Below are 26,189 nucleotides of genomic sequence, written 5' to 3' on the forward strand. Positions count from 1 at the left end.
CGAGAAAATAAGTCGGGATCTCGAGATCTCGAGATAATAAGTCGGGATCTCGAGATAATAAGTCGGGATCTCGAGATAATAAGGCGGGATTTCTTTCCTTTTTTTTTTTTCTCCATGTCCCCTTAGGGGCTCCGTAGTTTTGAGATGTATCTGTAGTGCAGAATTCAAACTTTTAGTGCCTAAGGCGGATATCATCATGTTTTATAGAATCCACAAATAATGTAAAATAAGTCTGTTCAGGAGATTAAGTTCGCCTCATGTCAGAGAGCCAAAACTCACCCCTTCATCTTTTTCATGAAAATAACACAGGTTTCATAAATCAAAACAAATATTTTTGTAATCGTTTAATAAAACAAACCACTTAAAGTCTGACCATCCAAAGTGGTTGAGATTTCGCATTTAAACGGATTAAAGGTACTAAACAAATGCATCGTAATAGCTCTTCAGTGAAGGGCCGAATCGGAAGCAGTAAGTCGGATGCTAACTTCATCGTCGTCCTTAAATCCAAGCAGCCGGGCTCTTCTGTTGGTAGCATGCATTAATACAGTACATGCTTACAAGCCTCTCACCTGCTTTATTAGCTTCAAATCCGGCTTTAAAGTCACTTCTGTCCCACATTGTGTTTAATGTCGGGGAGCATGAAACCCGAAATCCGATCAGAAAACAAAAGAGAAATTACAGCTTCCGGAAAAAAAAAACATGAATACCGACTCAAACATGACTTCTTGTAGAACAAATAAAACCATCGTCTGGATTGTTCTTTAAGAAGTAATATATCAAAAAATTACCCCCTGTTTTTGTGTGGGTCTGCAGCTTTTTAGCTGAACGTCCTCTACAAAACGCAGGCATGAAACTCCTCCTCCTCCTCGGCAGCCAGCAGCAGCCTCTGTACGAAAGACCTTCCCCCAATTTTATTTAACAACTGAACATGATACTCCATTAACTCCTGAGGGTTGTTTCACAAAAATGGCATTACAAAATCCAGGATAAAAGATAAAGCCAGGTTTGGAATAACGCTATCATCATCCTGGCTCTATCCAGGATGAACTGAGAAAGACCAAACCAGGTTCTGAAGGGGCCACTACAGAGCCAGGCTTTCATTCAGCTGAATGCGCGTCCACAGATTTCTCAAGCAGACCATGAGATCGATCACAGATTTCCTGATGCGACGCTAGATATATTGCGTACGCCATACCTCACACCAAACTAACAACATCTTTTTATTGAGGATCAGTGGGTGTTTCCGACATGGACGACATGGGCAATGGCTCAGGGCAGCATTCTAAGGGAGCGGCAAGAGCGCCTTTTTGTTCTTCTATTAATGAAATGGTATCTTTGGGGATATCTCGCCCTCTGAAAAACGGGCTTAAATCTAACATGTTCTTCCAGAAATTTTGCAGTCCTCCGCCACAACTCGCACCTTGGTGACTGAAGCTGGTCTCGCCCAGGTTCACATCTACTTTAAAGTCAGAATTCTGAGAAAAATGTCGGGATTATTTTTCTTCAGTGGCCCTAATCCTCTTCCTTATTATTATACACTTTTTAAAATACAAAAACCTAATGTTGCACTTGTGATCACCGAGAAGGATGAAACAATAGAATATGTTACATTAGAATGTCAAAAATATTAGAAAAGAGAAACTAAATTGTTTAAACACTCCCTACCAGTTGGTGGCAGTAATGCACACCCTCAGTTTTCTTGCCAACCGCCAAAAAAACAGGACAAAGAAGAAGAGGAAGAAATCGACAACAAATCCCGGAATGTTAATTGACTGTTTTTACGGAGTTAATTTTCCTCAGCATACTACTACCAGTAAGTACGCATCATGTCTAACAAGGTGTCGTGCTTAGGTAATTATCCACGACCGAATTTCGTGCCTCGGGAGCGTGCACGGAGTAGGAAGGTTCAGAATGTTGTAGTCAGACAGAACATTTGACAATGTGAAACAATGAGAGCAAATAGTATTTTATCGTTGAAACGAACACAAAGCAGTTTGCTTGTTAATAACGGCATATTGAATGTTGGTGTTTATATGCATCAAGCTTACACCCACGTGATCATCCTCTTATGAAGCAAACACGTTCTCGTGCAGGGGAGCTCAGGTCCAGTCCTCCAGAGCTGCCACCCTGCAACTTTCAGATGCTTCCCTGCTCCAACACACCTGAATCAAATGAATGGCTCTTTACCAGGCCTGTTCAGAGCTGATCCCGGTCTGTTGGAGTAAGGATGCTTCTAAAAGTTGCAGGATGGTAGCTCTCGAGGACTGGACTTCAGCATCCTTTTCTAGTATTTTTTAATAATATTAAGCTACTTTTCTGCTGTAACATGTTAAGTGAAGGATAAAGTAACAAAACTCATGTTTCTTAAAGTTAAAACATCACAAGAGTAGATAGACTATAAGATGCCTTATAACCTTAATAATAAATGTAATATATCAATAAGGTACCTTATTAATCAGAATTCTAGCTACTGACTGCTTGCTCCACATGGCAAACGAACATCTGCTTGGCTTTCAGATCTCAGCCAACACTATGTTTATAAGCCCTGAGGAGGAGGCCCTGATTGGTCGAGTGTTTGAAAACTACCTGACCGAGCATCATCATGGTGACATTCTTCAGCTCAGGACTGATGTAAATGAAGACACTCATCGCTCTGTTGTGGTTAACGCCATGACACTTTTTGAAGCAAATATGGAGGTACTGTTGACATGATTTTCTGTTTTTTGATTAAAGCAGAGGTGATGGCCTTTAGATGTTTTGTTCGTAACAGAAGGACACGTTGAGTGACCAGTTTTGTCCAACGTGAATATAATGCAGTTGACTCTTATGATCTGCTGTGATTTTTGGGATGACCTGATGCATTGGTCCTAGCCACTTTCTGTCACTTGTTGCTAGCTACTATTTATGCTTATATTTGATTTTTCTGCACAGAAAGAACAGAAGTTTGTGATTAAAAAAATCTCAAAATGTTACAATGTTCTGTTTTCAGTAGCTGTTGACTAAATTAACTAACGCTACTGAAGAGGCCTGTCTACTCTGCAAAAACGACACCAGTATTAGTCTGAGAAACACCTTCCTGAGTCTGTAATGTTGAATTGGGTTAACATTCCTGTGATGTTTGTGGTATCCATGGAAACCGCACCTGAAATTTTAGTCCATCCTTCAGTGTCAGGACTGATTTTGGTTTCAAAAAGAGACCAAGTACAAGCTGTGTGTCACATAGCTGACTAGTGCAAACAAGTACATCTGTCTTACCACGCTGCACTGCACTGATATTAATCTGTCTTTTTTTTTTAGGTTGGGGATTATTTCAATGCATATCCAAAAGACGTCTTGGCTGTATTTGATAAAGTATTACAGAAAAAAGCCTTGGAGTTAACGGATGAGGCTTCTCTCAAAGACAAAGGACAGGGAGCAGGTCAGAGAGGCCTGAGGCAGATATATCACACCCGCATCACAGGTAAGACATTCAGCTGCCGACTGAGCTCTGTTTGTTTTATGCTGTTTTGTTTTACACTATTGTATGCATTGTGTTTTTTTAATCATTTTGATCAACATTTGAACAACATAAATGCTATTCATTCATTTTCTTATTGTTGGATTTATATTTCCGCATATTCAAGGGTAGATTTTTAAAGCACTAGAAATAGTGAAATGGAGAAGTTTAGGATTAAATATTACTGATTCTTATTTATGACAGTTTATAAAAAACATATAGTGTATTTTTTCCCAAATGCACTCATGAAAATTAGGATGTTCTTTGTTCCATTATGGTTTTCTTGTCTTTTTTGAACTCATTTAATCCCAGGTCTGCCAGTGTGTCCAGAACTAACCAGACATACCATTCCAAGGTCCAGAGATGTGGGTCACTTTCTGTCTGTTACTGGTACGGTCATACGTACCAGTGTGGCTAAGGTAAGAAATCACATGTTAACTCTGTTCTTGAAGCAGGATGTCTGGTTTCTGTTTATGATTTAGTTCAATAAACTGAGCTGTTGGTTGAAAAATTCATGAGTTGTCATTTTGTCTCCTAATCCAATCCAAAATGGTCTTGATTTTGGTAATCAGTTGAATCAGGCCTGGACAGAAATACCAACAGTTTTGTCCACGTGTGTGAAACGATTCCCATAAGTAACACATCCAGAACTGAAAGTATACCATCCAGTGTTAAATGTCAAAAAACAAAAAACGCAGAAAGAAGCTGAGCTTTGTCCTGCAATAATAGGAAAAAGTTGTTGTCGTTCATAGATGAATCATCTCTCTTTGTCATCTCCTGATTGAAGCAACATCTGACATATCTCCAACTCTAAAACATTTGCAGGATTTACAAATATAGTAAACAGAGTCATAAATAAATGCTGGGATGTTCTTTTTGTGTTTCTGCTGTTATGTATTTATTAGGTTCTGGAGTATGAGCGTGATTACATGTGCACAAAGTGCCGACATGTTTTCAAGGTGCAGGCTGATTTTGACCAGTTTTACACCTTCGTCCAGCCGGTGGGTTGCCCAAATCCTGCTGCCTGTAATTCCTTTAAATTCAGCTGCCTGTCTGGAGGGTCGGAGCCTGCTGCCTGCAGGGACTACCAGGAAATTAAGATACAAGAGCAAGTGTGGAACATTTTCATATAACTCCATCTCTTTGTTTCTATTAAAATGAAAAATAAGTTAGAAGTTTCTTTTAAATCTCCATTAGAAAATGAAATGACCCTCTCTTTTAACAGGTTCAGAGGCTGTCAGTGGGCAGTATTCCTCGTTCCTTAGTGGTAGTGCTGGAGGATGACCTGGTTGACAGCTGTAAATCGGGTATGAATCAGCAGCCAAAGTATTTGTAAAATACATGTAATAGAAAACTGACATTTTCTCCTAACAGCTTTTGAAATTCTCAGATTCAGTGCAAGAAACTGTTGAAATCTGCAGTATAGTTACATTACTTAGTGCTTTTGGCACTTTAATAAACCAAGACAAATATCTCTTCATTACCTTTTTTCTTAATCTAGCGTTGGGTTCTTGGAGCAGCAGCCTTAAGAGAGGCTCAGATTCCCTTTCTGGCCCCAACCGCTTGGTCCTGCTCCTCCAGGGGAATCCCAAATCATTCTCAAGCCAGCTGAGAAACACAGTCCCTCCAGTGTGTCCTGGGTCTTCCTCTGACTCTCCTTCTTTTGGGATGTTGTCCCAGACACCTCACCAGGAAGGCTCCCCACTGGCATCCTAACCAGTGTCTGAGCCTCCTCAGCTGGCTCCTCTTAGTGTGGAGGAGCAGCAGCTCTACTCTGAGCCCCTCCTGCATAGTTCACTAGTGTTATCTGAGCAGTAGTCGCACACACTCCCCTCTACTAGTGCTGACTCTGTGTGATGACGGAGTCAGATGTAAGCCAGTTGCCCAAACCCCCAATACTGTTATGAGGATACCCAGACATCTGAACCTCTGTCTTCTGCACTACAGGTGGTTCAAATGCATGTCAACTTTGCAACCAAAATAATTCTTAAATTCAAGAAGAGATTTTTTCATTAAAATAAAATATGTTTTCAGGTGATGACATAACGGTTTATGGTGTAATGTATCTCCGCTGGAAGCCCCTTTATGATGGTTCCCCCTGTGATGTGGAGTTGGTCCTCAGAGCTAACAACATAGAAGCAAATAATCAGCAGGCTGCTGCTGCTCTGATGGTAAAAGATGTTCAGAAAGAATTTGAAGAGTTCTGGGACAGCTACAAGCAGAATCCACTGGCTGGTTAGTGTTTTAGCCCTTTGACAAAATATCTTTGAATTTCTTGTGATAACTTGCATTTTGTAATTTGATTTTCTCATCTCTTTCTGTAGGTAGGAATGAGATCTTGTTGAGCCTGTGTCCACAGGTTTTTGGCATGTATGTAATTAAACTGGCTGTGGCGATGGTGCTGGCGGGTGGAGTCCAGAGAATAGACTCTTCTGGGACCAAAGTTAGAGGTATTTGTCTCCTTTGTTTGCCATAATCAGCATGTGAGTGTGAATCGGAATGATTTATTTCATTGTAAAATGTCTGAGTTTCTCTATAAAGCCATATTTAAGTCTGATTTCATTTCATTACTATTGAAAATAATTTAAACTAAAAATCTATCAACTTTATTTGTATGTCACATTTCAGCGACAAGGCAGTTCAAAGTGCTTTACATCATAAAAACACAAAAATAGCAAGATGTGATTGTGTGATGTCTCTTGTAATTTGTAGGAGAATGCCATTTGTTGTTGGTTGGTGATCCTGGTACAGGAAAATCTCAGTTTCTGAAATATGCAGCCAAGGTAATCTCCCGATCCGTACTTACTGCTGGAATTGGATCAACCAGTGCTGGTGAGTATTTTTCCAATCATAAGCAGTGTTTTCTATGAGCAGTGTTTTCTATGAGCAGTGTTTTCTATGAGCAGTGTTTTCTATAGGAGCTTAAGGAAGGATGGGGCACCTGAGGATTATTCAAGACCAGCACTGAAACAAGTCTTTTTTTTTTTGCTGCTATAGTGCTATGATGATGGTGGTGGTTGTAAGAGTTTGTCCCGCAATGTTTGGGTTGCCGGTTCAGTTCCCGCTCTATCTGCCCCAGTCGTTGTGTCTTTGGGCAAGACACTTCACCTGCCTTCCTGCTGCTGGTCAGATGCCCTGGTGGTGCTGGTGTGTGGCAGCCTGGCCTGATTTGAGTTCATATTTGGTTTCCCTTTGGCATAAATAAAGTATTTCTGAATGCTGAAAGTGATAAAGTCTTACTTAAATGACAGAGCCTGGGTGATCACAGAAGGTCTGCAAATACCTGTGAGTATTTGTGTAGTTAAATGACACCTGCCAATTTCCACCCCTGATTATGACCCGTTGGATCTTGCAAAAGAAAATTGGGATTTCTCAAGATGTTTGTAGGAAGTCCTCACAAAGTTTCATTGTTGAAATGAAGAGGCTATAATTTACCAATAACACAGTGGCTGACCTAAGTAGAACTTATTCAACTTTGTGGCCTTTTGAAAGCAAGCTTGTTCCTTTTGGTTGTAGGGAACTGTTTTCCATTTGTCAGTGGAAAATGAATGCTGACTTCCAGTCACAGTCGACTGTGAAGCATGGTGATTCATCTATTATTGCATGGGAATATTTCTCATACTTTTTATTACATGCTAGAGGTTATAGATCAGTTGGACTACATGACCAGCTAAATTTCAGGATGTTATCCAACCATGAAGTTTCAGAGTTCCCACCATTCCCTGAAATCCTCCAAAGTTTGTACATTTTAAAAATAAAGGTTAGAGGTGATGAAAAGTTGCCTGGCCTTTGTCAGCTGTGGCTACTATCCAGTAACACCATCAGTGTGTGAATGTGTGTGAGCTCACAATGCAATGGCATGTCTGAACATTAAGGTGGTTGTAAGGAGTTTGAGCTTTACTTCCTTTTTTAAAACATACTTTTGAACACTGCTGTTTCTGAGAGCTTTCATTTTTCTAATAGAACATTTTCTACTTTGCCAATCTAAACATTTCCTGATGTCTTCCTGTTCTCTCTGTCTTATTGAAGGTCTGACGGTTGCTGCAGTAAAAGATGGAGGTGACTGGCACCTGGAAGCTGGAGCACTGGTTCTGTCTGATGGTGGTTTGTGCTGCATTGATGAATTCAGCAGCATCAAAGAACATGATCGAATCAGCATTCATGAAGCGATGGAGCAGCAGTCAATCAGCGTAGCCAAAGCTGGGTATGTATATTTACACTCACTGACATCTGCCCTCCTCCCTGCATGAACATTTCCACTCTTTCTCACTGGGCTAACAGCAGCTACTCTGACCTCATCGTCTCTCTGTCCCCGGTCACGTCTCTTATTATGTCCCATCAATGATGACAAATCCCCTGTGGTGCTAATTCTCCCTCCTTCTCTGCTCCTGAATCTGCTCTAGCGGTTGAAGTTTGTGTGGAACACATATCTGCTACACATTTTTCTGCAGCACAAGCCACCTGTTACAGTGTCTTTGGTAATTTCATACATTTATCCTCATTTGGTCAATGCCGGGTCCCAATTTCCACCTTGATTATGTCCCGTTGGATCTTGCAAAAGAAAAAATTGGGATTTCTCAAAACCTTTGCAGAACCTTGAGAAGCTTTTGCAGAATCTAGCAAAAGTAAATCATGATTCTTTTTTTTCTTTTCTCCATGTAGGCCTCATACAATTAGGATAGATGTATTAATTAAACCGAAGTATAAATTAAAGTTGAATACAAATGATGCTATCATAGGATATGTGTAGATAAAATCTATTTACACTTTTTGTTTTGATCTCTTGACTCCTAATCTCTCTACAGCATGGTGTGCAAGCTGAATACTCGAACCACCATATTGGCAGCTACCAACCCCAAAGGACAGTATGATCCCAGTCAGCCTCTCTCTGTGAACGTGGCTCTGGCCAGTCCTTTGCTCAGCCGGTTCGACCTGGTTCTGGTTCTGCTGGACACCAGAAACGTAGAGTGGGACTGTATCATCTCTTCTTTTATTCTTGAGGACCGAGGTAGGACTAAAGTTTTTTTTCTTTTTTCCCCCCCATCTAGTTTTGAATTCATTTTTAGTTATCATTGATGATGTTCATGCTACATTTCTCCTTCTACTCTGACACACTTTACGGGCAGCATCAGTACATGTCTCCCCATGATTTCTCAGGAACTCCAGCTGATGCCAGTGGGCTCTGGTCCATGGAGAAAATGAAAACTTATTTCAGTGTGATTAAACAGCTGCAGCCTCAGGTGTCCGAAGAAGCCAACTGCATCCTGACTCGTTATTACCAGCTGCAGCGTCAACAAGACGGCCACAGTGCCGCCCGCACAACTATCCGCATGCTGGAGAGTCTGAGCAGACTTGCTGAAGGTGAGAACAGACTGAAGTCCAAAACAATTTCACTTTACATTATGATGATCAAAAGTTCAAACTCAGAGGACTGTCAGTGAAATGGGAACAGCTTTAATCTTTTACCTTTAGCTACTGAAATATGTGACATGATTAAAGATGCTTGCTGTGCCTCAGAAATGTAGTTGAACATAAAAGAAAGGGAAATCTGAAAAAAATCTTTAAAAATATGCATGTTTCCAGATGGCATCACAGTGCCAGTAAAAGGGAAAATGATTTGATAAACACCTGCTCCTTTCTTAAACTTTACACAGCACATGCCCGGCTCATGTACAGAGAGACTGTTACTATCGAAGATGCTGTTACGGCTGTGTCAGTCATGGAGTGCTCCATGCAGGTAAGGAGAAAACAGATTGACCCATTTTACTATACAAGTGATGATCCTTTGGATGTTAATGTCTTTAATGTTCTTATCTTTAGATACATTTTGGTTTGCTCCAAAATCCTTATCAGTATTTTCCATTACATGGCTGTAGCATCTTCAGTTTATATATTTTGCTGTCCACATGAGGCTGCAGGAAAAACTAAAAAGCTACAGACACATTGGGTGCACTTGGGGACACTGTTATGCATCTCTTTGTTATATTGTTCATTTGTAGATGCTTTACTTATTCTCAATTACTTCATATCATAATGAAAGTGAGTTGTAGATATCAGTGTGTGTATTTTTATTTATGTATTGGAGTTGGTTTTAGTTTTTGGACAGGTGTCTTTATACAGGTAACATGTTCAAACAAGTGACTTTAAGATGAGGAATCCAGGAGGGTTTAAAGAAAAACTAACAGGCCTGTGAGACCTGGAGTTCATATTGGTTCGTAGTTTATCAGATACTGATGTCATTCAATGAAATGCTAATTAATTACTTAAAAGTCATGTGATTTTATGGATTTTAGTTTCAGATTCCATCACTCACATTTGAAGAGTAGCTGATAAAAATGACAGACCTGCTTTGCAAGTGGAAAACCTGAAAAATTGGCACAGTATCAAATACTTGTTCTCCCTACTGTAGAATACACTGCAGAAAACAAAAAGGACTTTTGTGGTTTACTTAGTTGATTTGTTGATTGTTTTTGTTTATTTATAGTTATACAATATTATGATTAGAAAGTTTTCACAGAAAAATGGGATGGGGGTTGGATCTTATGACGTGGCTGAGTCTTGTTTTGACTCGAGAAATGAAAATTTGTTTGACTGGTTGAGCCATGTACATTTGAATTGATTTGACAATTTCAAACTCATTAAAACCTGAAAACTTTCTTCAACAAAGAAGAAAGTTGTTCACAATTATTTGGCTCATGCATCACTGATGTTTAGGGAATCAGTGAAGGTGAGATTATATTCACACGTCTAAAATCTAACTTTCAAGTAAACTGAAAGGACTTGTCTTATTATAAAAGATGGCATGTTGCCTGCTAAGAAAGATCGGCCTGGTTCTGAGCAGTTACTAAATGGGTTTGTTCTGTTGATGTCATGAGTTCATGCCAGACAGAAACACCCAGGATTCAGTTTGCTCAAACTGTAAAGAGTTTGAGCTGCTTAATATTAGAAAATCTAGTGATGGTAATAAAGTTGATAAATATTATCATTTGCAGTTATGCCTTTATTCTCCTCTTCTCATCTGTTCTTCCATCACTGTGACCTTTAGCAGTTTGACCAGGGTCTTTTATGTCTGGTGTGAGCATTTCCTGCAGTAGCACTCTGGAATATATTAGCCAAAAACTACTGCACATTTGCGACATGGATATTGCAGACACCAATGTTGCGATCACTGTGCTCCCATGTTGTATAGTCTTGTTTTATTTTGCAGTCCTGTGGCAGTCATTAACCGTCTGGTGCATCCTTCCTTTAGGGTGGTGCTTTGCTGGGAAATGTAAACGCTTTGCTAACAACATTCCCCACCGACCCCCTTCAGCAGTATCAAACCCAGTGTCAGATGCTCTTGGAGGGACTGAACCTGCCTGAGATTCTTCAAAGTGAGATGGAGCGACTGGCCAGGTGAGCAACTCTAGAATCTCAACACTTATTTTATTCATGTGCACATTTTTAGTGCTTAAGATTTGTTGCTGACATGATGGTTTAGTTACACAAAAAAAGTTAAGAGTTAGGCACCCAATAGGAGCCTGGCTGAATGATGACAGGAGCTGCTATAGCCACCAACCAACCAGAGGATGAGGGAAATGCAGGAACAAAACAAAATAGTAGTACATAACCGAGGGAGCTCAGCAAAGCATTATTATTAAATGTAGTACTTAATATTCTTTAATATGCAGGTAAATTAGCAAAGAATTTTTCATGTTAAAATATGGTATTACTAGCTATAAGTTTTAAATTACGTTTACGTTAGTTACATTAGTTTTTAGTGAATAGTAAATTGTGAAAGTTACCTTTTAAATTCTGGGTGCTTAACTTTGTAAATTTATTTAAAAACAGCTGAACGTTCAAAGAACCTGTGATTATGTTAGATAAATCAGATATTATAGCTGTTCATGTTACCTTTAATACTGTATATTTTTAACTCTTCACTTATGCAGTGGACAGTGCAATTAGCAAACCTAGACTTGTAAATCATATTAAAATGCATTTTTGTGGATGTTGTGTCTTTGCTAGGCTAAGGAGCAACACCCCAGAGGCCAGTGTGTGTGACCTGTCTGTTTCTACAGACCAGCATCAACTACATGTTTCAGACTCTGAAACCTCCAGTGACCTAAAGAGTTGTGTAACAGTGAAGAGTTGTTTGGACCAGCTTCCTGCCACGAGTCCTTCACTGTCCCCAGATGACGTCATCCTACCCATCATTACATCAACCCAAGGAAACATAAATACTGCACCAAACAATAGCTGGTCAGTATCATCAGCACTAAGAGCAGGGCAAAGCAGAGTTGACAAAAAAGAACAGAGACTCCTGCCTGAGAAGAACAACAATGATGTTTTGCTAAGTGAAAAGATGGCGGGCGAAGATGCAAAATTGACAGGCCTGCACACAAAACTGTCAGCTTTTATTTTCAAACCCAGAAATAGGAAACAACCTGACCACAGTGGTAATGAAGCAGAAACGTTAAGAGAAAAAGGGATAAATATGCAGACGTCAGCTAGTCACGATGACTTAACTAGCCAAATGCCACAAGCAAAGAAAAAGAAACAAATGGAAAAGCTAAATAATGGACATTCACAACACTGTACAGGCAAACCTACAGCAGCTCAGACTAATTTGGAAAGAGTTCCTCATGAAACAGAAACTTCTAAGTGTGAACTAAAGAAGTCGGATCTTATTCATGTTCCAAACCAACATGCAAAACCTGTAAGCAACAGTGAGGTGAACATGAGGAAAAGGAAGTGCTTTAATTTGAGCCCGCCACTAAATAATGATGGATCTAAGCCGTTCCTTTCAGGTTTTTCTTTCTCTGGTCTTACTGTCTTTTCTAGTGATGTCCTTGACACCGACTGGGACCAAGAAGTTTCAAAGACCACCAAAGACTGTCCGCATAAATAGTGTAGTGAGGAACTGAATTTATTTATTTGTCTTAAAAAACTTCTTGGTTCAAAAATTCTTAAAAGTGAAAAAGAGGAATTGTACATGTTTTGTTTTCTGTATTTCAAATTTTGAGCAGAGGCTGAATAATCACCTTCATATGAGAAAGTGTCTGTAAAAAATAACGAAAAAGAAAAAAAAACTGTTTTTCTAGTGAACTTTCTTCTTGGATTTCTGCTTTTGACCGATGAAATGTTGCTTAAGAAGGTTGCTCTAATCGAATATAAAAATTGGGATAAAATGTGGTTTGGACAACCTGGTTTGATTTTAATTTAGACATTTTAATTTTTCATAACACCAACAAGGATGTGAAAGTCATGTCTGTACTGTGCCTTCTCGGTTTCATATCTGCTTCTTTCTCCAGCTCAAGGAAGCAAAACCTTTTTATTGCATTAATGCAAAAATAAAGTCAACTGACATCAACAGGTAAAACAAAGCATGAATGATCTTTAAATCCCAATTTTTGATTTTGTCCTTTTCACACTGAAGTGATATAAAGATGCCATCTGCAAAGGTGTCAGTCAGCTTTGCAGTGAAACAGAAAGTAGAAAAACATTGAAGAATAAATGGGTGATGGGATAATTAGGAGCATTATTTCTATGTTCAGTTTCTTTTTATAATTTTCACAATGGTTGAGCATCTTTAGTGAGTCTCTCTTTCAGTGGTTTATTTCCTATGATATTGAGCGACTGTTCAGCTTTGAGACTATTGGGTACAACATCTCAACAACGTTAAAAATGACAGTGAAAAGACATTGCCAACATATTACACCAAGAAGTGCAATAATCATTTACACTTCTTGGTGTAAATGATTATGAAACAAAACACAGATAAGACATACATGTCAATACTACATGTGAATTGCTGGGCATTTTTCAGGTCTTAAATGGCCATCATCTGAAATAGGTCCAGCATGCTGTAAACTTGACCAGCAGGCCAGTAGATGAAGCTAAAAACACTCTGACAACCTGACTCTGATTAACCTGATGAGATTAAAGTCTTAGATATAAATGTTCTGGTGTGTGTGTGTGTGTGCGCATGTGTGTGTGTATCTCTGTACGTACCTGGATGCTAATGCACTTACTGTGGCCATCTGTGCAACCAGCACCCACCTGCACAATCTGACTTATCTTCTGCACTTCTTTGTAAACACTGCTAGTCGTCTTTACAGTACAGTTTGCAACTGGACTTTGAGAGGAAACCATAAAACGGATACAAGAGACTTTCTGTAAGACTGGAATCAAAAATCAATACTGGATAAAATCTTTTTCTTCATTTCAGAGAGCTTCCTTCCTTCTCCTGCGTAACACTTTTGCTTTTGAACATGGGTTGTTCACCATCAAAAGGAAAGTTATTTTCAAAACCACATCAATTTGATGTTCAGAATGCCCTGGTCACTGAAGAATTACAGGAGGTTGCGGATGGTGGACCTGCACTGGATGAAGACACCTGTTTACAACCTCAAAACAAGGAAGAGGAACTGCCACTACTTACTGACGAATACTGCACAAAAGAAACTTCAGTGGCTCATCTGGACCCTGATCCAAAACTTCCTGAAAATGACATGGATTCTGAGGTAACAAAGGTAAAGGAAATGCCTCAGGAAATAATTGGAATTGTCATGGAAATGCCTATGAATCAGAAGGTGGAGACCCGAAAGAAAAACACGAAGAAGAGATCTGCAGAAAGGCAGAGAAAGTCTTCTGTAGTGCAAACAAAGGCAGGTTTGTCACCACATATGGTGAGAGCTCACCAGGCTGCTTACAATTTCCTGAACCAAAATATCTCCAAATATGAAATTCTTCTGGGGCTTCTAGACCAGGCTACCCAGACACAGCTGTCCCTCCAAACACCAATGTCTGCTTTGGCGTTGTACTTTGAGGAAATCAACCAGGCACTAGAGGAGATGGCTGAAGAGGGGGAGCTGATGCTCAAGGAGCATGGGGACAGCATGACTTTACCTTCTGGGATGTTTGGTCAAGCTGTATGCTCGGCTAAACCTATGGATAATTTTGATCCATCACCAGATCTTTTACATCAACTACTTCCAGATTCATCAGAAAAAATCAGGCAAGTTAAAAGCTCAGTGAAGACTCGGAGCGATACTATACTTGAGGAGGGAAGAGAGTATTTCTCTTCCCTCTCTAAACTGTATACTGAGAAGCTTCAGGCGAAGCAGGCTGCAGAGTTTAGGTTGGCTCAAGTACTTGCAAAGGTTGAGACAGTGACTATTAGGAAGTCTAACCCAGAAGACTCTGCACTGCACAGTGAGGACAGTGGTATTGGAGGAGAGAGTGAGAGTTTGACAGGATCTGAAAGGAACCATTGCCACCGTGGGAGTGCTGGATCAGGAAGTTGTGGGTCTGAAGTCAACATTCGGGGTACATATCAAAATTATTCAGCTGGTTTTGTTAGTAATACTAGAAATAGTGAAGAGGAGGAGGAGGAAGAGGATGAAGAGCGGCATGCAGAAAAATATCAAGAAGATAATGAAATTGACCAGTTTGAGAGGAAGAGATCAAACTCTTCTCCACCAGATCCCTGTCACGCTCTTCGTTACATGTATGAAAACTCCATGAAAGATCAGCAGCCTGCCTTCAAACTTTTCAATGCTGAACACTCTCTAATAACAGAGCAACAAAAGAGTCAGTTGGAATTAGATGAAAAAATTTATATAATTTCTGAAATGCAAGGACTAAATGACTTTGCAAAGCTGCAGTGCAATTTGCATCAAGCTGGACATCGGCGATATTCTTTGGATGGATCAGCTGGTGAACACAAAAACCAAGACAGAGCCAATCGGCTACCTGGTTCTTTATCTTCACCATCAAATAAACCACGAACGTGCTATTCAGTCAGAAGGCTCATAAATACATTTAGCCAAGGGGTTGTTGATGGGAGACCTGGACAGAGTCTTTTACATACTGCACCTCACATCATGAGGCCCAATAAAAGTTGTATTCTTCTAGAGTCCAGAGTAGTTAATAAAACAGGAGGTGACATCGTCTCTGGCAACAACAGCAGCAGCTCTCCAGATGGCAGGGATGACCAAGATATGGATAATCTACCACCGCCACCCCTGGAAGTTCTAATGGACAATTCGTTTCGACGCAATGAAGACCAACTACGAAATGAAAAACTACATGAAGACCCGGTTCTGACTCTTCCGTTAATCCACCAGACCACTGGGATTTCCCAGCGAAGGAAGATAGTTATGCAGAATGTAGAAGTTCTGCCGAACAAAGCAAATGTAAAAATTAGATCAATGGCTGTGTCACCTGCCCCTCCTGTTAGGCATGAAGGAGTTACTGAGGTGCAACATCAAAAGTTGAAACTGGAAACAGATCTGTCTGAACAAACTGAGAAAGCGAAAAGGATCTACAAACAAGCAAGAAAGATTATCCATTTGCGCAATGCAGGAGAATCCACCGGCATGAAAAATGTTCAAATTCCAGTCTCAGGAGATTTAACATCCCTTCAAGCTACAAGATGTGAAGGCAATGAGATACCGTCCTGCAGTCTGCCCGTCATAGCACCACCTGTTTCACGAGTACGCTTACCACCATCATGTCCTTCTGTGCACCACACCGTTCCACATCCCCCTGTACTCAGACAGCATCTCAACTCTGGATCCTCTTCTCGTCCAAATTCTCCAAGAAAAGTTACACGTGCAAATGATAACAGCACAGAACAGATAATTCCTCATATGTCCTTTCATGATGCCCGCTCAGTCTTCTGTCAAAACGAGTTGAACAATTCCCAGGCCTGCCTGCCCTTTGGAAGTTCTGTTCTCCCCAGAAAATGGGGGGAAGTCTCTCGAGGCAGATCGTCCACAAGAGGAAGAGAGAATTCAACCCGTCGCACACAGTCAGAGCAGAGGCCTGGAATGACTTCCTATTCACACCTGGAAACACATGCCCCTTTGGTGTCCCAGCAGACCAAGGAGGATGAACCTGTTGCAGAAAAATACAGGTAAATTGAACCCTTAAGATAGGTTTATACTTAACACAGTGAACTGGGCGCACTGTGGTGGAATTAGCAAATCTTTGTCACAGGACCTCAAGGCCCTGGTGGGGGTGTAGGGATGAAAACGTTCAGAGATGTAGATTGGTGTCTGTCCAAGCAGAGCTCGCCAAGTTAATACGAATATCTTAATATCCACTTTTAAATGAGGCAGGAGACAATGAAGTTACATTAGAGGTGGAGGTACACGACAAAATATCTATTTGTTTATATCATATTTACTTACACTGAATAAAAAAACATGTACACGTTTTTTTCTCACTGTCTCAAGTTTATTGGACGGCCTTTAAACCTGACTCAGTTCCACCAGTTCTGTCAGGAGGACGGAGCAAAAACGCCACCAAATACTGTGAGAAACTTGTGGAAAGAAACTCATATGGTTTGACGCAATGATACAGGCTAAAAAACAGTTATCCCTGATACTGACCAAATGTATGTAAGCTTTTGAATTGAAGTACAGTTACAAAAAAGATCTCTAAAAAATGTTCTCACTAAGTTGGTAATTTTATCTAAACTAAAACAAGAAATGATTGGTCTGATTTAACTTCCAACTGTGAGAAAAAAAAATTGCATAGGAGTCTTTATTTAGTTTATGATAAGTTCTTTACATTATTAAGCCATTTAATTTATGCCAAGTTAATAAATAAATAGACTACTGAGTCCAATCATTTACTTTCAATATTTGAGATTACAGTGAAGAATGGGATTATTTCCATGGAATCCAACCCTTTGTAGTTTTTAGTGATCTACAATTAAAGACCAAAACTTGGCCTTGAAGTACCATCATCAACAATGCTAAGAAATAGAGAGTGAACTAAACAAAATTTCTAAAAAGAAGTGAAATATTCCTAAGGTTAAATGTGGCTTGTACTTAAAATAATTTTAAGTGTATTTATTTTCATATTCTTAGATGATGTTGAAGCAGTTTGCATGATAATGTTTTTATTTTTATTAAGTTATGAACTCATTTTATCATTTCCATGTTTTAAAAAAGAAATCAGTTCTAATTTTTATATTTGGAACAAAAGCACACTGCCTACAATGATACTACTAAGTCACCTCCAGCCTGTACAACGCTGGGCTTAATCCAGATTGGATTAGATTTGTAGCTCCACTCCACAGTTGATGTCAGTTTCTAAACCTGTTGCCCTACATGACCTGATGCAGGAAAACTCACCTCCACTCTCTGTCACTCCCTGTAGTCTAGACAACTCTCTGAAGACAGAAGAAAAGTCCCAGGTGGATCCAGCTGCTGGAAACTGATTCTGGTTAAGGTTGAACAAATCCACAGAGGAAGATGGAAAAGATTTATTATAAACACCTGAAATGTTTCTGTTGTTTGTTTTAATTGTGAATTATTTTTTGTAGCGCTGATCTTAGATCAGAGAGCATATCTTATAATTCAAGTAAGTTTTTTGAGCTCATTTTTTTAAAGAACTTTCAATTATAATTTATTTTAGTTTACATACACACTTAAGCATTTTGCTAAATGCAACATCAATTCTAAACTTTTAAATATGTTCCTAGTCTATAGTTAAAAACTGAGGATGCCTAAAACATTGTATATCATTATCCATGTTTCTTGTTTTTAACCTGTTGTCATTTTTTTCTGATTTTGTGAAGCACTGGTTGAAATATTGGTCGTGTAAATGACTATAGAAATAAATAATTTATTGATACAAGTTTGTTAAAAGATTGTAGATGGTAATAAGGTAGACGGTGATGGTCTGTCTCAGCATTTCTGAGAGTCTCTGACTGAAAATGTTCTGTGTTTGTATTTTTTGCACTGAACAACCTAATCTTAATCAAGAAATATTTTCTATTCCAGTTTTCTATGTACCTTCATTGTTGTGTCTCCAGTTCAGTTGGTTGTCCAGCTGAAGATCAAGATATCTAATCTCATCCAACACCTTCAGCTCTCCTGACATGGAAATAGTGTTTGGCAATTTCTTGTTTCTGTTGGAATCTACAATAATCTTTTATCTGTTCAAATTTGGTGTACCATCCACATTCAGGTTTGCTTAATAAATAATATGTATAAATATTTGTTAGTACTGTTATAACAAGCTTTAGTGTGAAGACTGTGAAACTTATTTTTTACTCATTTTATCCAACTAAATGAACTATTTTTCTGTGGCTTTGGAACTGCACTGATGTAATATCCCATTTTAGCCACACGGTGGTGCCAGCGCTCCTTCTTGAGCCTCTCCTTTGATTTCCTGAGATCTTTTGATGTTTGTTTATCCAAGGTCATTTTCGAGGGTGGGTAAATTACCAAAAATTGTACTCAAGTAAGAATGGTGCTACTTAGCAGTATTTTTTACACTAAAACTTACATTAGGCAATGTGATTATATGTTAAAATAGGCTAACAAATGTCCAATAACAACATTTACAATAATCTCCTGACTGTGACCCAAAGGGCTCAGCAGATAAAAAACAACAATAGAAAAACAAAACTTGTGTATAAACAGGATGTCTCACTTTAGCAAAAGCTCCAGGTGTGTATCTGTACTGGTCCGGTTTTGTTTAAACTTGATTTTCATTTAGTAAAGTAAAAGTAATGATATTACACAAGTAAAATCAAAAAGCATAGTGTAGTAAAACTAGGACTAAAAGTCCAATCTTTCCAAGACATTGCTTAAGCAAATGTAACTGAGTGAATGTAGATATAATTTTTTAAAATAAATTGCATATCTTTATTTACTAATATTTAGCACCTTGGATGGAGCAGCTTGTCAACAAATAAGCAATTTATTTTTGGGGCTCAATAAAGCTATTCTATTCTATTCTATTCTATTCTATTCTATTCTATTCTATTCTATTCTATTTCTGACAGAAATGGACCAGATTTCTGTTCACTTTAACTGTGCTATAAACAGATCCTGAATTGTTCAGTTTATGTCTGTCACTTATCAATATGATCAAAGTCCAGTCCAAGTTTTGTGTTTGTCACTGAATCTGATTTCAGTTTCAGACAAGCACATCTTAGCTGCTTGTCTTATTATTTCTAACATGTTGCATATCTTACTAACCATAGGCTGGAGTTGGGTAGAGAAATAAAGCATCTCCTTTTGGATCAAGGCTTCTCCATTTACAAACTTGTAAAGAACCAAACTGGATCCTCATCTAAGTTCACCTGGAAGATGGCAGATGACGGGAATGATTTCCTGGGAAGGGATTCAGCTGTGAAATCTTTTGTGATTTAAACAGAACTTGTCTACAGGGACATGTTCTGTATTCAGAAAATTGAATACAGTCTGTGACCAACAAACCTCTAAACAACAAAAAGATTAGAAAGAAGCCAAACTGCATTCCACAGATCTTAACCATACAATATGTTCTCAGGTGATGGTATGACATCATGGACCCAGTAGGTTCCCAGTGCTGGGTCACTGGTTTCAATGGTGTGACTAAACACTTGATGTATGTCAAAGAGCTGCATCTGATTGGTTTGTATAAAGTTAAATATACTACTGGATCAGAGTTTCACATTAATTCCCTCAACTCTGTCCACCATAAAGTGATGTTCAAACTAAAATGCGGCCATTTCAGAAACGTGCATTCATGTCATGCTGTGTTTGAATATCATGAGCACATGTGTAATTTGGGGTTTTCTTTCTAGATCAAGGAGATTTCAAAATAGGTTTTTCCTCACAGCTTTATGGCAGTTATTTCAAAATACGCTCATTTTTCAGCATTACTGGAGTTCCATCAAAAACATCACATAAAAGTGTTAAAAAAAACAGTTAGTGTCAGATTGATGCATTGGGTCATCAGTTAATGTTCATGTTTGGTTCTTAATGTATGATGTACAACATTACTTCAACTGATGGATGAATGGATGGACATCAATGTCATTTTTATTGCACATAATGTGACAAAGCATATTTGAAATCTGAAAAAAGCAAAGTGTATGCAGAAAGAGCCCAGTCCAAGGCAGCAGTGACCAACTGGACTTCCTTACAGCACCAGGCGAGCCACCTGGAACTTCCTGTTGCTAACAGGCTGACATGAGAAGTAGCAGAGTGGTGGAGATCTTGTAGAACAAAGCAAGACAACAAGAAGAAAGTAGAAATATAATTTACTTTATTCAACACATCGGGATCAGAATCAGCCTTGTGGGAAACTAGTGAAAGTAGGAAGTTCCGAATACTTTATGATCCAGTTTATTAAAATGTAATTGTTTAGAAAGGGAATAGTTTTAATAATCAGACATGACGTCAAGGCTTAATAAGGCCACAGACAAAACGACTTCAAATAAATGGATGGTTGCCAGTTTTATTTTTAGCAGGCTGCATATTGTTTGAACCTCCTGTGTTTTCCTCAGTGACATGCTGGGCCCGTGACGTCAGAGTGACAGGGGCCACTCCTCATTCCTCAGCAGGTGGAGGTGATTTCATCCACCTGAACCGAGAAGCAGCTCAACAACCAGGAAGCTTCACAGCTTCAGTCGCTGCACTTAGACCTGTTTGTTCCGCTGCGGTCAAAGATCGCCGCTGTCTCGCAGTGGCATTATTAATGTCGCTGAGTTTTATGGCATAATGAGGGCAGCAGGAGAGCTTTAACAAAGTGTAAGGCTGTGATTGAAGGGCAGAAAGCATCATGGGGACCCAGGAGAAGACCTCTTCGCTCTGGGACAGGGTTGCTTCGTGCTGCTGTTGCTGCTGTAACGCCTGCAAGAAGGAGCAGGAGGAGAAACGTGGCCAGAAAAAAACGATCACGGTTGTGATGAACCCTATGACTGGGGGTCTCGAAGATCCCCCTGAAAACAGACCTTTACCTTCACCTCCAAAGTCGGAGCGCTACATCGCCCTGTTTGATTACTCCGCTCGTACCGAGAACGACCTGACCTTTAACACCGGGGATATCCTGGAGGTCCTGGACACCAGCGCCGGGGAGTGGTGGATCGCCAGAGCAGTGAACGGGATCTCAATCGACAAAAAGGGATACATCCCGGCCAACTACGTGGCCCCTGTGGAGAGCATTGATGCTGAACCGTGAGTGTTTCTGAACAGTAAGGAGTCATGTTTCCTCAGCGGTTACTTCTGAGTTTCTGAACTGGTGATAGGATTTAACAAACCTCCTGAGATCAGGTGTTCTACCAAATTCTCTGATGAGAATTTGGTAGAACACCAAATTCTCATCAGAGAATTTGGTCTTTGTGTTTTCAAAGACTGAAAACACACATGGTCACATATTTTAATCTGTATTTTATAATTTATCAAAACATGTGATAAATTTTTTATTTTTAAACATCTATTTCGAAAATATAAATGACACCTAGCTTCCCACTTATTACAAAATGATACGCATATCACAATATCAATGAAACGTAAGGAAGCACAGTAACCATAGAACACTATAAATACAGACTGGACAGACTGACGGCCGCTTATCTATATATATTTTAGAAATTTGATATCAACTACTAACTAATATTTAACACCTGGATGAGTAGCTTTTAAACCAATAAGCAATTTCCCCTTGGGAATAAATATTCTATTCTATAACCAAAGAAACCAGCTGGTGTATTAAAAAAAGAGAAAGAAGAAGCCTCACTTGTTGTCCCTCACCCCTAAAACCTGGAACTTCAAAGCTAATATAAACTAGGTTATTATATTAGTTAATATATAAAGCAGAGAAACAGCAAAGTCACTATCTGGTTTCTATAGTTCGTGTTTCATATAATATATTGAACCTGCATAGTTCAATAAACTGCATAGATTTATTGAACTGAGATTCTAACCAGGTTCTTTCATCTCCAATAAATGTTTTTATTTTATTGTAGAGTCGCAGTAACTACCAGAATATGTAACAATCTGTATTTCAGCACAGATTCTTAGGTATGTGGAAGGAGATTATATTTCCTGGAATATCAAAGCACATTGTGTTTTTCACGGCTTCCTGAAAGTTTTACTAGGTCCTGAACTAAACTTTATTTAGGAGCCCACTTCCAGTGGCTCCCATTCTGATTATTACAGATCTGGATGGACAGAGGGTTCCAGTACATGTCAAAATTTTAAAATGTATATTATTATTATTGAATATTTCAAAGACTGATAGTGACACCAATAAACTGTAGATGAATTATAGGATGTGAGTAGGTTATATTAACAGTTGGTGATGTTTACTAAATGAAAAACTGGAAAAAAAAAACAAAACAAAAAAAACATATGAGCAAAGTGTAAACCATTAGACTGGCTTTAGTCATTGTATTTCAGTTTGGATCATGTGCCAGAGCTAAGAGTGAGACATTTTAAATAAAAAAAATAAATAAAAATATTGCAGAGTCCATATTTAATCACCATCAGCTTTTATCACAAAGCACATACTGACAAATTAAGCAGCGTTCTCAATTCAAAAATGCTTTTTGCAGATTAATTATTTGATAAGCAGACATATGCACGCAACAACAAAAACATTTAAAATGTTATTTAAAAGAACCTTAATATTGGTGCAAAGTGCTGTTCTATCCATTCAGCTTTAAGTGTTTCAGGAACCTCCAGTTGGTTCCTTACACCATGTTGTTGCTCGTGGATCAGATTTAGGGTCGTACCAGAGACAAAAAGGGAATTAATTGCGTTAAAATTTCTAATGCATTTAGAATCTATGCAATTATTTATTCAAAATTAACTTGTTAAAGTCCCGACCCACATAAATAATTAGAAAGTTATGATTGAAAATGTAGTGTTATCATGGGCTTGATGTTAAAATAAAAAGCATAATCTTACTAAGATGAGACTTTTTACTTTATGCTCATAAAAAAACAATCGGTAGACTCCCAGATCAGAGCTGGCTCTAATGGTTCATTAGCTGGTTCAGTTGTGACCAGCACATCGCCTGTTGATTCATCAGGCCATGGTAAATATTAAACTCTCCTTCATTAAGTTGTTTTTAGACTTACGGCCGACTTATGGCCCAGAAGGGTCAACAAATGCAAAAGCTTCAGCGTAATAGAAAAAAAAAAGGGAAAAAGGGAAAACACAGGGCAATACTGCATCATTTATTACATTAGATGAGCCTCAGAGTCAGAGAGATGCTTGTGGCTCTGGAGCTGCTGAGCCCTGATCTAACAGGTAGATGGAGACTGTGATCCTGCCTCAGCTAAACTGAAGCTAAAAGAGAAACGCCTTAATTATTAATTCACTGTTGAAGTAAATATGTAAAGGTAAAAAATGAAAGTGGTCTAAGGAACCAGTTAGTTTCTGTGTCGGCACACATCACATAAGACACATGTGTTGGTGTTTTCTCTTTAGAGCAGGATCAGGCCTACAGTTCTGCTCTGTAGATCTGGTTTTATTCTACAGATCAGAACCGCCCACGAGCCACTGTATAGACTTCCTTCTAACTAGTAAAATATATAGAAAAAAGGTCTGAGTTTAGATTGCTGTTTTTAAGGTATGTTATATCTTCACTGTTAACCAGAAGTCATAAAGTAATTTATTAAAATGACTCAGGAATTATGGTGACATTCACACAAAGTTAAAGACTTTGTGTGTAAACTGTTAACTAAGGAGAGGATACAGAAAGTAGGAGGTTATTTTAAAGTGGCAAAAGTTCTAAAATACTAATTCTCAATATAGTAAGTGGAAATCAGTGACTTTTATTTATGCCATATATTGAGAGTTATGGAAAATGACTGTAAATTTCATTTCTGTCATGCGACACCAGTATAAGCCTATAAAAATGTGATTGTGGGCCATATATCTCTTTTCTTTCTTGTGGGCAGATGTTTGACTCAGGTTTGCCTTGAAAAGAGTTGATCATTATCCCAGACCAGGAAGTTTTGATTCCCGGTTATCTGTTCCACCAAACGTGCAAGAACAACAGCACATTAAAACCACTTTCCTGATAGTTCCTGGACATTGCACTCTTCAGTTACACAGTTCACAACTTGGCTTGAGAACAACTGTAATTTACTGTAGATGGTGTTCAATTCAGGTTTCAGTTGAAAGGCTATTTGTGTTAAGCTGTGTGATAAGAATCTGACTGAGTGGGAAATCTGCAGTCAGAAAAATGACTGGACGCCCAACAAAGTTGAGGGTTACACTGAAGCAGGTTGGTCCAGTTTATTTGTTATCCAGCTGTGAGCTGGTTTATCCTGACGTCTTTTACAAGAATAAAATCAGTTTCTTTATTTAGTCCAGGCCTTAGCTTTGCTCAGCACCAAACCTGATTTACAGGCTGGAAAAAAATGTTCCATGACTAAGAGACACTGAGGTATGCAACCATTGTGCTGTTTATCACTGACTCATGGAATGCTAATGAATGGTCAGCTTTTCTGCTTTTCAGTCAGGCAGAAAGTTATGCCTTACCTACTGTGGTGATGAAATCTCCAACAGCACTGATACTCTGATCAGTTCATTTTGTTCTTGGGAGGCTTGTGCTAATTTATCAGGCTAATGTTTTGGACATGCAGCTGTCAGAGCAGCAGGCTGGCTGCTGCTGCAGCCTGGGTGTTCAGTCTCATACCACTATATGTACAGAAGCATTCACCTGAAGAGAGAAAGTTCATGTTGCAAATTTTTATTTGAAGTTGGACATTAGCCATCATCTAAATAAGCTGAGATTAGTTTGCCAACCAAAACATCATAGTGACACCTTTAGTCATTACAATGGACGTTGCTCCTCTTAGCAGTGTGAACAGTTGTCAATGCCTCATGGACAATAAAGTTTAATTTAGCTCTAAAATATTTTATTCATCCCAAAGAAATGAGATGTTCTCATCATCCAAGTATTTTCAGAGTCGTTGTGGATGGTGACGATGTGGGCAGGATCCAGCCTGTAGCAGTCAGTCTGGCTACAAACTGAAGGCTGCTGTGTATATCAGTCTCATGACTCAGGACATGCTAACGGCTCATGTATTTTTTGAGATGCTAATCAGCAACTCAAAAATGCTGATTAGCATTTTTTGCTAATTAGCAAAAAATGCTGTCAGTTACTTTTGGACAGCATCACTACTGTCCAAACGTAAAAGATACAACCCTTTCAGCTGCACAGCATCCAAAGCCAGAGGGAGTAAGTGTCCAAACACAGAGGAGCTCAACCTTCAGGTCAGTCTGATGGGTGGATCTGCTCTGAACTCCTGAACAGACTTTGTTTTTACATTCATCTGAAGGCAGCATTTATCTTTTTGATTTTACATGTTTTTCTTTCACCATTTTTTCTTCCACTCAATCTTCCATCAAAATGTTCCAATACAAAATCTATGAAACACCAGCTTCTTTAGCAATCATCTGTAGCTGCTTCATCTGAAGGGCTCCAGAGTCTGTCTGCCAGCCACAAGTTTCCCCACTTAGCCTCTAACATGACCATCACTCAGGATTTATGTATTAAAAATATTTTACCGACTTAAAAGAAAATAGATTTTTTTGTCAGCTGTAAACCATAATCACCATCACAAACAGCTTTATGATCTCGCAATGTGATTCATGTCACGTTGTCATGAATCTTGAGGAGTTTCAGCTTTTGAATATAAAATAATCAAGTTCAACTTTTTGTCAATGATTTCAAATTCTCTGAAACTCACCTCTATATGAAGTATTGAAGTAAATATTTTCACCAGCATGCTTGCAGCAAAGTTCTCACTCTTATTTCTCTGTGCTGTTGCCTCAGGCTTACTTGAGGGGGAAAACAAGATCCCTCCATCTATTTTCAATACTTAATCCTCATTGCCTCTCTCTGCTGTCAGGTGGCATCCCCGCTGGAGACAAAAACACAGGACAGAGGAATTTTTATA

The 26,189-nt window shown here is 38.9% G+C and overlaps 4 protein-coding genes across 7 annotated transcripts in view; 3 read left to right on the forward strand and 1 right to left on the reverse strand.

Moving 5' to 3' along the window:
• Window positions 1–1,207, reverse strand: part of cep85l (centrosomal protein 85L) — an 11,995-nt gene extending 10,788 nt beyond the window's left edge. The window contains exon 1 of one of the 4 annotated variants that reach the window (XM_016680961.1): window positions 789–1,207. Coding sequence is in view for 2 of the 4 variants with exons in the window: in XM_007570631.2 (XP_007570693.1) it covers window positions 789–849 (61 nt within the window). In the remaining 2 variants the exon portion in view is untranslated. Of the gene's footprint in view, window positions 1–569 lie in introns of all 4 variants that reach the window. The other 3 variants (XM_007570631.2, XM_016680960.1, XM_007570632.2) reach the window with 3 other exon arrangements.
• A 494-nt stretch (window positions 1,208–1,701) lies between these two features.
• Window positions 1,702–12,670, forward strand: mcm9 (minichromosome maintenance 9 homologous recombination repair factor). The gene is made up of 15 exons (XM_007570633.2): window positions 1,702–1,813; window positions 2,518–2,697; window positions 3,298–3,460; window positions 3,809–3,915; window positions 4,402–4,608; window positions 4,722–4,803; window positions 5,531–5,731; window positions 5,821–5,946; window positions 6,209–6,328; window positions 7,526–7,700; window positions 8,302–8,504; window positions 8,654–8,857; window positions 9,151–9,233; window positions 10,746–10,891; window positions 11,504–12,670. Exons 2-15 carry the CDS (start codon window positions 2,533–2,535, stop codon window positions 12,384–12,386), a joined length of 2,865 nt encoding a protein of 954 aa, XP_007570695.1. The 5' UTR covers window positions 1,702–1,813; window positions 2,518–2,532; the 3' UTR covers window positions 12,387–12,670.
• Window positions 12,671–12,958: 288 nt separating this feature from the next.
• On the forward strand, window positions 12,959–18,450 carry pcare2 (photoreceptor cilium actin regulator 2). Its single transcript, XM_007570642.2, has 2 exons — window positions 12,959–16,397; window positions 17,651–18,450. The coding sequence occupies exons 1-2, from the start codon at window positions 13,750–13,752 to the stop codon at window positions 17,709–17,711; spliced, it is 2,709 nt and encodes a 902-aa protein (XP_007570704.2). The 5' UTR covers window positions 12,959–13,749; the 3' UTR covers window positions 17,712–18,450.
• Window positions 18,451–20,791: 2,341 nt separating this feature from the next.
• The window catches only part of frk (fyn-related Src family tyrosine kinase), a 14,412-nt gene continuing 9,014 nt past the window's right edge, over window positions 20,792–26,189 (forward strand). The window contains exon 1 of the mRNA XM_007570637.2: window positions 20,792–21,447. Within this exon, the coding sequence (XP_007570699.1) occupies window positions 21,053–21,447 (395 nt within the window). The 5' untranslated portion in view covers window positions 20,792–21,052. The remainder of the gene's footprint in view (window positions 21,448–26,189) is intronic.

This window comes from Poecilia formosa, unplaced genomic scaffold (genome assembly GCF_000485575.1).
Source record: "Poecilia formosa unplaced genomic scaffold, Poecilia_formosa-5.1.2 Scaffold264, whole genome shotgun sequence".
NCBI classification, from domain to species: domain Eukaryota; kingdom Metazoa; phylum Chordata; class Actinopteri; order Cyprinodontiformes; family Poeciliidae; genus Poecilia; species Poecilia formosa.